At 35.5% G+C, this 13,951-nt stretch overlaps 2 protein-coding genes and 1 non-coding gene across 3 annotated transcripts; 2 read left to right on the plus strand and 1 right to left on the minus strand.

Annotated features, from left to right (window-relative positions):
• The first annotated feature begins 912 nt into the window (after window positions 1-912).
• On the plus strand, window positions 913-4,217 carry LOC110792092 (chloroplast envelope membrane 70 kDa heat shock-related protein-like). Its single transcript, NM_001426421.1, has 2 exons — window positions 913-1,237; window positions 2,282-4,217. Exons 1-2 carry the CDS (start codon window positions 1,024-1,026, stop codon window positions 4,009-4,011), a joined length of 1,944 nt encoding a protein of 647 aa, NP_001413350.1. The 5' UTR covers window positions 913-1,023; the 3' UTR covers window positions 4,012-4,217.
• On the plus strand, window positions 1,946-2,079 carry LOC130466677 (small nucleolar RNA snoR74). The gene has a single exon (XR_008926846.1). It is a non-coding gene; the product is annotated as a small nucleolar RNA snoR74 (small nucleolar RNA).
• A 2,319-nt stretch (window positions 4,218-6,536) lies between the features above and the next one.
• On the minus strand, window positions 6,537-12,597 carry LOC130465549 (caltractin-like; the record flags this gene model as incomplete). Its single annotated transcript, XM_056834352.1, has 7 exons — window positions 6,537-6,787; window positions 10,517-10,576; window positions 10,665-10,916; window positions 11,179-11,331; window positions 12,222-12,249; window positions 12,334-12,370; window positions 12,465-12,597. Coding segments are annotated over 5 exons (360 nt in total), but the record flags the coding sequence as incomplete, so codon positions are not given.
• Window positions 12,598-13,951: the final 1,354 nt, after the last annotated feature.

Genomic DNA, 13,951 nt, shown 5'->3' on the forward strand with positions numbered 1-13,951 from the left:
ATTTCATGAAAAACCGAAATACAATTAGTAGGGACGACAAAAAAAAAATACGGAGTACTCCCTCCGTCCCTTAATACTCGCACCGTTTTGACTGGACACGCTTGCCAATGCACATCTTTGACCACGAATATCTTCAACTTCATATTATAAAAACTTAATTTTTTTTCAATATTATGAAAATATATATTAAGATAAGCCAATAATATATTATATACTAACATTTGTTTTCATATACTAGAAATAAAATTACAAACTTTTCTATAAGGCGGTCTTACACAAAAGACCACTTTGGTATCATATAAGTTAAGCAATGGAACCAATTAGTTAAGCACTTGAATTAATTAGTTAAGCACTGAAACCAATTAGTTAGGCAAAGGAATTAATTAGTTAAGCAATTGAATCAATTAATTAAGTAATGTAACCAATTAGTTAAGAAATTGAACCAATTAGTTAAGCAACCAAAGTGGTCTTTCTGATAAGGCGGTCTTACAGAAAAGTTGCCGAAATAAAATAGGGTCAAAGTAAATTATGTGAATAGTGCAAAAAGTCAAAATGGTGTGAGTATCAAGGGACAGGAGGAGTGGTAAACAAAATAAGTTGTATACGTGGACCACTCAATATTCAAAAAATTAAATCACACCTTCCCACCACCATCCCAAAACTTTGACTAACATACTTCTGGCAATTGGCCTTTACTCAACCGATCAACTCATAACCTAAATTCCATTGGTCATCATCAACCACACGATGAACCCCAAATCAAATCCAACAGCTGAGACTCCACAAGAACATTCTAGAAAAACAGAAACACAAACCCTTTTAAATTTTCCTTTTCCTTTTTCCCACATGACATAAGCCGCCCGCGCTTCTCCTTCACTTATAAAACCATCCCAAACCCTAACATTTTTTTCCCTCTCTCTCTCAGCCGCTGCTACTGCTACCACATTCAAACACTCTCTCTCACATTCTCTCTCCTCTTTTTTCTCCCATTCTCTTCTTCCGTCGTTGCCTAGGAAGATTATAATGGCCGGTAAAGGAGAAGGTCCAGCTATCGGTATTGATCTCGGTACCACCTACTCTTGTGTTGGAGTATGGCAACACGACCGTGTTGAGATCATTGCTAATGATCAGGGTAACAGAACTACTCCATCTTATGTTGCTTTCACCGATTCTGAAAGGTTGATTGGTGATGCCGCTAAGAATCAGGTCGCCATGAACCCCATTAACACCGTTTTTGGTTAGTTTACTCTTCCTCTCTCCTCTCATTCTATAGATCTGCACATTTTACTTTGTTCTGCTGATTTTAGGATCTATATTATGCTATATTGACTTAAATTTGAATGTTTTAGTTTAATGTGTAATTGATTTATTTGGATCTAAGTTATGCTGAATTGACTTGAATTTAAATACGTTTGCTTAATTTTACATGTTCACTGCCTTATAGATTTCTGTTATGCTGTGAGCCTGCGATGTTGCAAAGACATGAATTTGAATCTGGTTTAGTTTATATACAGTGTATATGTAAATAATAGTTTAAATTACAGAAACTTCAGTAATAAGTTAATTAAATGATGTTTAGGAGTTGGTCTATATACGCTAGGATAACTTTTAAAAAGTTGATGTCTGGATATTATTAGAAACTAATGATTTTGTATGAATCTTTAGTCCCTTTTCCAACTTAGTTACAGTCAAGATCGATAGCATACTTCAGCATACTTCGAATTACTCTAGATTTAAATGGATCTGTGTTGTCGGTTGAGTCTGATTTCTGTTATTTATTCAGCAGAGCGAATCATATCGTTATTAGTGATTATGCATGATTTGAGTAGTATGTCGGTATATATAATAGTCTTGATTAACTTAAATTTAGGTTTAAGTATTTGTGGATTTAGAACATAATTTCACCTTAGTTTGGGGTTTAGTGTTAATTTAAATAACCTGATGATAAAAAGCAGGGTCCTATTGCCTTATTGTGAATGGGCCTCTCGTAAACGTCAGGGAAATCAATTGTGTATTGTTATTGGGTGAACCACTTGAGTTTTCTCTATGATGGCATGTTCAGTAAACGATGCTACATTGTATAATTTTAGAAATTGAATTGAGTCTTTGTCAATGTTTTATGTAAGAAGTAAGATTTTGAAACAAATTTGCTCATTGATTAATGTGATTGTTGTTCTGGGTTTGCATAAAGTTGAAACATTTTGGTTATGGTGATGATGTGCCCTTTGACCTTATTCAATGCTCTTTTCTTACTGTAATTTATGTTATAATTTAAATGTAGATGCCAAGAGGTTGATCGGAAGGAGATTTAGTGATGCATCCGTTCAGGCTGACATGAAGCACTGGCCATTCAAGGTTGTTTCTGGACCCGGTGAGAAGCCCATGATTGGTGTTAACTACAAGGGTGAAGAGAAGCAGTTTGCTGCTGAAGAAATCTCCTCCATGGTTCTTACCAAGATGAAGGAGATTGCTGAGGCTTACCTTGGCTCAACTGTGAAGAACGCCGTCGTAACAGTTCCTGCCTACTTCAATGACTCTCAGCGTCAGGCAACAAAGGATGCCGGAGTTATTTCTGGTTTGAACGTTATGCGTATTATTAACGAGCCAACCGCAGCTGCTATTGCCTACGGTCTTGACAAAAAGGCCACCAGTGTTGGTGAGAAGAATGTTCTCATCTTTGATCTTGGAGGTGGAACTTTTGATGTTTCTCTTCTTACCATTGAAGAGGGTATCTTTGAAGTCAAGGCCACTGCTGGAGACACCCATCTTGGAGGTGAGGACTTTGACAACAGAATGGTGAACCACTTCGTTCAGGAGTTCAAGAGAAAGAACAAGAAGGATATCAGTGGAAACCCCAGGGCACTTAGAAGGTTGAGAACTGCTTGTGAAAGAGCAAAGAGGACCCTTTCATCCACTGCTCAAACCACCATCGAAATCGATTCTCTCTACGAGGGTGTTGACTTCTACTCTCCCATCACCCGTGCCCGTTTTGAAGAGTTGAACATGGATCTGTTCAGGAAGTGTATGGAGCCTGTTGAGAAGTGTTTGAGGGATGCTAAGATGGACAAGAGCACTGTCCACGATGTTGTTCTTGTTGGTGGATCCACTAGAATTCCCAAGGTCCAGCAGTTGTTGCAAGATTTCTTCAATGGCAAAGAGCTTTGCAAGAGCATCAACCCTGATGAGGCTGTTGCCTATGGTGCTGCCGTCCAAGCCGCTATCTTGAGTGGTGAAGGTAATGAGAAGGTTCAAGACCTATTGCTTCTTGATGTCACTCCCCTCTCTCTTGGTCTTGAGACTGCTGGAGGTGTCATGACTGTTCTTATCCCAAGGAACACCACCATCCCCACCAAGAAGGAACAGGTATTCTCCACTTACTCCGACAACCAGCCCGGTGTGTTGATCCAGGTTTATGAAGGAGAAAGAACCAGAACCAGGGACAACAACTTGTTGGGTAAGTTTGAGCTTTCTGGCATTCCCCCAGCACCCAGGGGTGTTCCTCAGATTAATGTCTGCTTCGACATTGATGCCAATGGTATCTTGAACGTCTCTGCCGAGGACAAGACAACCGGACAGAAGAACAAGATCACAATCACCAACGACAAGGGTAGGTTGTCCAAGGAAGAGATCGAGAAGATGGTTCAAGAGGCTGAGAAGTACAAGTCTGAGGATGAGGAACACAAGAAGAAGGTTGAGTCCAAGAATGCATTGGAGAACTACGCTTACAACATGAGGAACACTGTCAAGGATGAGAAAATCGGAGCCAAGCTTTCTGAGGCTGACAAGAAGAAGATCGAAGAAGCCATCGATGCTTCCATTCAATGGCTTGACGGTAACCAGCTTGCTGAGGCTGATGAGTTCGATGACAAGATGAAGGAGTTGGAGAGCATCTGCAACCCAATCATTGCCAAGATGTACCAAGGTGCTGGTGGTGACATGGGTGGAGGCATGGAAGATGAAGGTCCTACTTCCGGTGGCGGTGCTGGTCCCAAGATTGAGGAAGTCGACTAAGTTGTCACTTCTTTTAATTAGTTTTATTATGCAGTTCTTTTAATTTCAGCTTTAAACAATGGATTGATTTGGAAAATGGTTGTATCAACAGCAAGTTAACTTGCTGTTATTTTGGGTTTTATACAGCTATATTTTGCTGTAGGACAAGCTACTTTAGGTTCATTTGCCTTCTCTTTTGAAATAGAAGCACACATTTTCCCCCGGCTAATTTGAGTTTGTTTTGTGTTTTAATTGTTTGCTACTGTTTTTACTTTTTACTAACCCATTTCAGGTTACTGTGGTCTGCTAATTGGTTAAATTTTTACTCTTATTCCCTTTTTATTTTCGTAGCTTTCTAAGTTTGAAACTATTGCATAACTTTGTACTTCTAATTTTGAAGCTATTGCATAACTTTGGTTAATAAGTATGTTTTTTGTACTTCTATTTTGTGTAAAAGGAGCACTGTTCTTAATTTTTACACCTTTGTACTGATGTTGATTGGAACTGCTAACTGCACGTGGGTACTTGAAGATGGAGTAGTGACTAGAATGTTGGATTTTGAAGAAGCAGAAGTTGAATACAAACGTATGAAATCAAGTAACAACTCCCATTAAAGTTCAAAATTTCGGGTAAGTTGATGGTAGAGTGAGAGAAGAAGATTGATGCCAAGTAGTTTTCCATCGAATAATGTTGTAATACATCATCCATACTCGATCAAAGAACCAATCAAGTAATAAAATGATTTGCAATATCCCCCGTTGTTGATGATAGTTGAGCTATTGAAGGTGTTGATGATCAAGTTCTAAAACATTTTCAACTAGAATATCCAGTTGCGTAAGCAATACTTTTTTGTGTTAAAGATAATTGAATTGATATCTCACACTAGTGTTTCCAGTCAAGTTTGCAGGTTAGATTCATTGTAAATGATGGAGGATTATAAGGCAAATTCTCACCTCCAAAGTGCCCCTAGTGGGTTTGATCGTATAACTTTGAGGTTATAAGGCTAAATCTTTACTACTACGAGTTGTTAACTACGGGTTGTTATTGCTTACTATTCCCTATTAATATTCTCACTTCCATTCTTTCCTACGTGTGAAATGATCAACTCTGGCACATCGCCTAGAAGGAATCAAGGCCATCAACGAAAGTTCCATGGGGCTAACTCAAGGTTAACTCACAGTTATCCACACCAACCAACCATATGTATACGCATATAAAAAGAATTAAACGAATTTCGGGGTCCAACCTTTCATATTTTTCAACTCAGGGCCATCTATAGGGAGGTCTAATAGGACCTCCAACACAAAGCCCTAAATTTTTGGGGGCCAAAAAAATAAAATAGTGGTAACTTACATAGCCCAATTATTGGTTATATAATAAATTGTGCAAATAGAAGATACTTAATTGATTTGTGGATTAATGGTACACTATTTTCTTAATATTTCATAGGTTGCGGGATCGACTCTCAATATGTACATTTTTTTTTTTTGGTGTTACTGATCATTTTATTAAAAAAAAGGCCTCCACAATAAAATAAAATAAATAAGAACAGGGCCTCTGAATTTCCGACCCTGTTTCACCTTTTAGGACCTACATTTTTTTCACCCTTTGGGACATCAAACACAAATTATGGTGAGTTAACCATAGCCCAACCCATTATTAACCAAATGAGCATATTATAAACAATAAAATCAATTAGATGCATAAATATAGGGGAAAAAGAAAGTAAAATAAAGTCGCAACTCTTGCATTTTCAATTAACAACCCGTTATCCATGTCTATTTACAAAGAATTTGGGAAGTAATGTTGAAATATGGTGCATCTCATTCGTCGAACACCAAAACTAGCATCAATTTATAGAGCATTCCGAAAAATAACAAGAAAATGTAGACACATATCGAGTACCTAACAACATCCCTAAAACCAGATTAATTTTCACTAACTTTCTATCGAAGAACACGAACTCCTCAAACCTAGAAATGGTGCGACCGTAAGTTCATCTAGATAGTCAGCAGTTTGTTGGTTATATCCGACTGAAGATGGTAGATGATCGAAGATGTCAAAACCAATTTGGGTAAAATATAAAAAATATGTCACTAGTAGAAAAAACCCTTATTGCAGCGGGCTTTTAGACCCCTGTTGCAGCGTACATCGTATGCTGCAACTGGGGGGCCTGCAACAAGTCTGAACTTGTTGCAGCGTACAAGTTCGCTGCAAAAAGTGATTTGTTGCAGCGGGCTTTTAGATGTACGCTGCAACAAGTGCCAAAAAATTGGCAAAAATTTGGACTTGTTGCAGCGTACATATATATGTACGCTGCAAAAGACTCAACTTTTTGCAGCGTACATTTATTTGTACGCTGCAACAAGTCTGAATTTTTGCGAATTTTTTTTCCCTTGTTGCAGCGTACAATATATATGTACGCTGCAACAAAGCACTTTTGGCGGGAAAATTCTAATTTTGTTTAGGGATACCTAGAGTGCCTTGCACCAAATATAGAAATCTGTCAAAACAATAATAGAATAACGCAACCTGTATAACAAATATAAAAACAACAACTGGAGTTTTGTATACTATATATCCCAAAACCAAATTAAGTGCACATATTACATTTAAATATATGTTCCAATTTCAACATAAACATACATTTTAATATAAAATTTATTCTATAACAACTAAACCAACTCGATCAAGCGCGCTAAAGCCAATAATAAATACTTGCTGGTAAAAAACTTGGCCCATTGCTCACGAACCACATCAAATTCCTCGCATAAGGCGCAATCCTCGGAGTGTAGACCTTTACAAAAACAGAAATTTAAATTAAACATTAGATTAAATACAAATTAAATATCACATTTTAACATTCAAGAAACTAATGACAATGTCCTAATAGTCTAAAATGAGTCCTTAGGTTCTTTAGTTCAAAGTTAGGAGCGAAAATGTCATTTTAGCCTAAATATGACCTATAATGACCCAATGAGCCTATAGGTGCATAAATAGATTGGAACGAGTCTTAGATCGTTAAAATTATGCATATTAAACATGTAATAAGTTTTAAATGAGTCCTTAGGTTCTTTATTTTAAAGTTGGGAGCGAAAATGCCTTATTTTAGCCTAGATATGACCTATAACGATCAAACAAGCATTAAATGGGTATAAGTAGATTAGAATAAGTCCTAGAAACTCAAAACTAAGCTTATTAATCATATAATAATTTAAAAATGAGTCCTTAGGTTCTTAAGTTCAAAGTTGGGAGCGAAAATGTCATTTTAACCTAAATATGACCTAAAACGACACAATGAGCCTTAAATGGGCATAAATGGATTGGAATGAGTCCTAGAAAGTTAAAACTAGAATATAAAACATTTAGTAGGTTTAAAATGAGTCCTTAGGTTCTTTAGTTCATAGTTGGGAGCGAAAATGTCATTTTAGCCTAAATATGACCTACAACGACCTAATGAGCCTTAAAGGTGCATAAATAGATTGGAACAAGTCTTATAAAGTTAAAATTATGCATATTAAACATGTATTAAGTTTAAAATGAGTGCTTAGGTTCTTTATTTTAAAGTTGGGATCGAAAATGCCTTATTTTAGCCTAGATATGACCTATAACGATCAAACAAGCATTAAATGGGTATAAGTAGATTAGAATAAGTCCTAGAAACTCAAAACTAAGCTTATTAATCATATAATGATTTAAAAATGAGTCCTTAGGTTCTTAAGTTCAAAGTTGGGAGCAAAAATGTCATTTTAGCCTAAATATGACCTAAAACGACACAATGAGCCTTAAATGGGCATAAATGGATTGGAATGAGTCCTAGAAAGTTAAAACTAGAATATAAAACATTTAGTAGGTTTAAAATGAGTCCTTAGGTTCTTTAGTTCATAGTTGGGAGCGAAAATGTCATTTTAGCCTAAATATGACCTACAACGACCTAATGAGCCTTAAAGGTGCATAAATAGATTGGAACGAGTCTTATAAAGTTAAAATTATGCATATTAAACATGTATTAAGTTTAAAATGAGTGCTTAGGTTCTTTATTTTAAAGTTGGGAGCGAAAATGCCTTATTTTAGCCTAGATATGACCTATAACGATCAAACAAGCATTAAATGGGTATAAGTAGATTAGAATAAGTCCTAGAAACTCAAAACTAAGCTTATTAATCATATAATAATTTAAAAATGAGTCCTTAGGTTCTTAAGTTCAAAGTTGGGAGCGAAAATGTCATTTTAACCTAAATATGACCTAAAACGACACAATGAGCCTTAAATGGGCATAAATGGATTGGAATGAGTCCTAGAAAGTTAAAACTAGGATATAAAACATTTAGTAGGTTTAAAATGAGTCCTTAGGTTCTTTAGTTCATAGTTGGGAGCGAAAATGTCATTTTAGCCTAAATATGACCTACAACGACCTAATGAGCCTTAAAGGTGCATAAATAGATTGGAACGAGTCTTATAAAGTTAAAATTATGCATATTAAACATGTATTAAGTTTAAAATGAGTGCTTAGGTTCTTTATTTTAAAGTTAGGAGCGAAAATGCCTCATTTTAGCCTAAATATGACCTATAACTATCAAACAAGCATTAAATGTGCATAAATAGATTAGAATAAGTCTTAGAAACTTAAAACTAAGCATATTAATCATATAATAAGTTTAAAATGAGTCATTAGGTTCTTAAGTTCAAAGTTGGGAGCGAAAATGGCACTTTAGCCTAAATATGACCTACAACGACCTAATGAGCCTTAAAGGTGCATAAATAGATTGGAACGAGTCTTATAAAGTTAAAATTATGCATATTAAACATGTATTAAGTTTAAAATGAGTGCTTAGGTTCTTTATTTAAAAGTTGGGAGCGAAAATGCCTCATTTTAGCTTAAATATGACCTATAACGATAAAACAAACATTAAATGTGCATAAATAGATTAAAATAAGTCTTAGAAACTTAAAACTAAGCATATTTATCATATAATAAGTTTAAAATGAGTCATTAGGTTCTTAAGTTCAAAGTTGGGAGCGAAAATGTCATTTTAGCCTAAATATGATCTATAACGACACAATGAGCCTTAAATGTGCATAAATGGATTGGAATGAGTACTAGAAAGTTAAAAATAAGCATATAAAACATTTAGTAAGTTTAAAATGAGTCCTTAGGTTCTTTGGTTCATAGTTGGGAGCGAAAATGTCATTTTAGCCTAAATATGTCCTATAACGACCAAACAAGCCTTAAATGTGTATAAGTAGTTAGAATAAGTCTTAGAAACTTAAAACTAAGCATATTAAACATGTAATAAGTTTAACATAAGTCCTTAGGTTCTTTATTTTAAAGTTGGGAGCGAAAATACCTTATTTTATCCTAAATATGACCTACAACGATAAAACAAGCATTAAATGTGCATAAATAGATTATAATAAGTCTAAGAAACTTAAAACTAAGCATATTTATCATATAATAAGTTTAAAATGAGCTATTAGGTTCTTAAGTTCAAAGTTGGGAGCGAAAATGTCATTTTAGCCTGGGGTTGGATAATTTTAAACACATACTAATTCCAAAATATGCTAAACCAAATAGATTGGATTAAGTCTTGGAAAGTTGAAACTAATCATATGAATCATGTATTTAAGTTTGACATGAGTTTTTAGGTTCGTTAGTTCAAAGTTGGGAACGAAAGTGACATTTTAGCCTATATATGACCTATAACGGCAAAAGAAGTCTCGAATGTGCAGAGATAGATTGGAACGAGTGTTGGAAATTTAAAACTAATCATATTAATCATGTAATAAGTTTGAAATGAATCCTTAGGTTATCTAGTTATGAATTGGGAGCGAAAATGACTTATTTTAGCCTAACTATGACCTATAACGACCAAAGTCTCAAATGTGCATACATAGATTAGAATGAGTTTTATAAAGTTAATACTATGCATATTAATCATGTAATAAGAATAAAATGAGTCATTAGGTTCGTTAGTTCAAAGTTGGGAGCGAAAAATGTCATTTTAGCCTAATTATGACCTATAATGGCCAAACAAGTCTCAAATGTGCATAAATAGATTGGATTGAGTCTTGGAAAGTTAAAGCTAATCATATAAATCATATAGTAAGTTTTAAATGAGTTCTTAGGTTCATTAGTTCAAAGTTGGGAGCGAAAATGTCATTTTAGCCTAAATATGACCTATATAGCCAAACAAGTCTCAAATGTACATAAATAGATTGGATTGAGTCTTGGAAAGTTACAACTAATCATATGCCTATTTCCACCCAAATCCAAGAACAACCTATGCCTATTTCCAAAAAAGAAAAAGGGAGGGAAAGAAAAAGAAAGATAATACAAGAGCATGTTAAAGACCAAAAATTAAAAACAAGTAGAAACTTAGCCGATTTTCATATTAGCTTTATGACTTATTTTTTCCCCACATGGAATCCTTCTTCAGCTAATTCCATTAATTAATTAAATGAGAAAACAAATTAAATAATTAACCAACACCAAAGTACATGCAAGAAACAAAATTAGATGTTTTACTTTTTTCCTCAACCGGCTTTTCCTTGCTGCCTCACGGTTCTGAGCAAGCCTTCGTAGAGTCTATAATAATAAATCTTTAAAGATGTTACAAAAATGAAGCTACAAGATGTCAAATAGCATGAAAAGAGAAGAGTGAACAACTTCTAACCTTATGATCAGTCTACTTCGATCTGTCACTCGAATGATAATGACATTGCTTCTGCCCCCACCGTCTCTGAGCTTCCATCGTCACGAAATACAACCAGGCCTTTATTGAGTTTGTCGTCCCAAGATTCAAGTTCAGCCTCTCTCCAAATGCTAGCTCCATTCCCTGAAACTGCCAAAATGCTAGCTCCTACAAATGGCTGCCCCCAACTAGGTGACACATACTTCTTCAGGGAAGACAGGGACATTAGTGTTCCTGTAGCAGATAACAATACAATATTTAGGTAAGATAACAACTGGAATTACCAAAATGGCCTGCAATATATATATATGGGGATTTTGAACTACATATTGGAAATCTACAAGTAAAGAATCTGGAAACAGATGCAGAGATTGTACTTTTATATCACAAAAGAAGATTAGTACGTAAACCTGGAAAATCTAGATTGGTCAAATAGACAAAACAAATCACTGATGACTGAAATAAGACACTAAAACAAGAATAAACAGAGGTTTACATTATTATCTTGGTCGATTATACGAAATGCTTTCATTAATTCTTCCTTAGTGTCTCTTTCTCCGATTTTAGCAGTCATCATGTGACAAAATTCATCGAAATCAATGGCACCACTTCCATCCTTGTCAACATCCGCAATCATTTGATTGATTTGCTGAAATAACACAAAAAGTCAAGCACAGTAGCTGTTATAACAAACCGCAGTCCCCTTAATCAATTACCTTTCCCCTCCTTTATTGCAACCAGAGCAAAAATGGTGAGTAAATATAATCTATAAAAAGGATACCTTAAAATAAATTTCAGGTGGCCCATATATGATATATGGGAACTATGAGAGAGGCTGGATGTACTGTAGTTTGTCGCTGACATAATTAAATAAGCTCAGAGAAAGGGGCTGGCACTAGCAGTTACTGCACTCAAGATAGTTTCAGGAGGTGGCCTAAAAACTTAAATGATGCATTTGAATCTCAAGTAAAACATGAACATTTTATAAGAGTATAATCATCTATGTTACTTGGACATGGGTACGAGTGTCGAGTACAAGTGTACATGTCCAAGTGCCAGGGCAAGATAGGTGTCATAAAATTAAACACGGGGATGGGGACATGACATAACAAGTATAAGAAACATATCCTCACTCTAAAATACCTTTTCTTTTTCAGATCCGGTTGTAATTGTAGATACATAAAGACACAACACAATTCAGGTTGACTTGTTTGCTAATTCTTGTATGAATTCTCATTTCAAGCTCATTTGTGAGTATACATATGCACAACTTTCTCTTCATTATCCCTCTCTTGTTTTATTTTTCTAATTTTCTCTATGAATATGTGGTTCGAGATGGTTGAGCCGTTGAGGTATTATGAGACTCTGGGTAAATATTGAAGTGTCAGTTAAGGAGGCCACACCCTTGTCTGAGTGTCTTAGAACCCACAGAAGAAAAAGAATAGTGGAAGGAACATAGGTTATCTTTTTGCAAGTATTCAGAGAAGAAATATTTCAATCGTAATCAACAAAAAACCAACAAAATGACAGATTTTATACCTCTTCTGTCATCTCAAAACCCAGAGCCCTGCAACGATGCAGTTTTAGGTCAGGTAACTGTGTTAAGTGTGTAGTGGTATATCAAAACCTTAGGATTTACAAAGAATAATACCTCATAGCAACATTCAACTCCTTAGCATCAATAGTTCCTGAAAATAACAATTTGAATCAAACAGGCGAGATTGCGAGAAAAAACTAAATGGTTTGACATATAAAATTCGAAACACTAAACAGATTCAAAACCTGAGCCATCAGTGTCAAACAGTTCAAAAGCTTCCTTTATCTCTTGCCTCTTCTGTTGAGTGAGACCATGATGACGCCCACGTGGCTTATCTTTCCTCACCGTCCTAGCACTTGACTGATAGTATTTACCAAATCAAGAAAATCAAAGTCAACAAAATTCACTAGAAAAATACACACCAACATCTAACAGATATTTCACTACTTAGAGCACACTATTGGCCGGTGTCTCAGTTCCTATCCAAACAGTTCGAACTCAAGACGGTCTAATAACTCAATTAATTCTTACACACTAACAGGAAACTAACCAGCTATATATCGTGCCAGTAAGAATAGAAACAGATACATAAACAAAACACAAATAAAGCAGAACCATAGTAAAAGCATATACTAAATAGAAAATCATCAAAGTGATATAGTAATTCATAGGGTACCAAATATTATCCACTTTAGGGTTGACATTCAAAATCGGAAAAAAATCGGAAAAAATAAAACCCTAACAATCAAAATCGGAAAAAATGTATCAATTAACACAAAAAATAAGAATAATTTATATAATCAAACCCTAAAAATACGAAATTAGGGGAAAAATCAAGAATTGACTGAAAGCAAACCCTAAAAATACGAAATTAGGGGGAGATGAGGCGAGAACACAGACCCATCGGCGAAGACAGCGACGCAGGGCCGAGCAACGCCTGAGTTGCTGAGTTCGACGGCTGAGTTCGACGGCGGCTGAGTTCGAAGGCTGAGGTCGAAGGCCAGATGCTTGGAGAGAAGGAGTCGAGCAAATTTTCACAAAAACCAAGACGAATTGTCACCCAATTTCAACAATTACTTGCAAAAAACCCCAAAAAAACCACGAATTAGAGAGAGAAAGAGAGCAGATGAAGAAGAAGAAGAATGAGGAGGTGAGAGAGTACGCAGGGAAAGCTGAGGGAAGAAGAGGGAGTACTGAGCGTGGAAATGGTCCTTAGGTTTGAGATGAAATGTTTTTCTTAATTAGCTTTGCAGCGAATTTTTTTTATTGTAGGGGGCTTTTATCTGTACGCTGCAAAATAAATGGGCTATTGCAGGGGGCTTTTACTTTGTACGCTGCAAAAAACTCTCTTGCTGCGGGCAATTAATTTGTACGCTGCAACAACCCTTTATAAAGTTTGACCCGCGTTGACCTACTGGTTGTTGAAGCGTATTATTACATGTACGCTGCAACAAGGGGGTTGCAACAGGGGTTTTGGGTCAATTTTCGACCGGAGAAAAATGAAATTCATCAAGAATTGCTATCAACTCAATAAATATCGAAAGCGTAAATTTAGTGTATGTAGGTGAGTTTGAGGGGAGCCATTGATTTTGTTTGTTGTTTTTTTTAATCCTCAACGAATTTTTGATTGACATTGAGAAGAAAGATGAAACATATGTTGAAGATTCTAGGGAACGGGGTGATTCCTTTGGATATCATGAGCAATGGAAATATTATTCCATTAGTGATGAAT

This window comes from Spinacia oleracea, chromosome 1 (assembly GCF_020520425.1).
Source record: "Spinacia oleracea cultivar Varoflay chromosome 1, BTI_SOV_V1, whole genome shotgun sequence".
Classification (NCBI taxonomy): domain Eukaryota; kingdom Viridiplantae; phylum Streptophyta; class Magnoliopsida; order Caryophyllales; family Amaranthaceae; genus Spinacia; species Spinacia oleracea.

What these genes read in the sequence shown, in the direction of transcription:
- LOC110792092 (NM_001426421.1), top strand. Translation starts at nt 1,024, where the DNA reads ATGGCCGGTAAAGGAGAAGGTCCAGCTATCGGTATTGATCTCGGTACC. An exon ending in CCCCATTAACACCGTTTTTG is followed by an intron (nt 1,238 to 2,281) that starts GTTAGTTTACTC and finishes ATTTAAATGTAG; the next exon opens with ATGCCAAGAGGTTGATCGGA.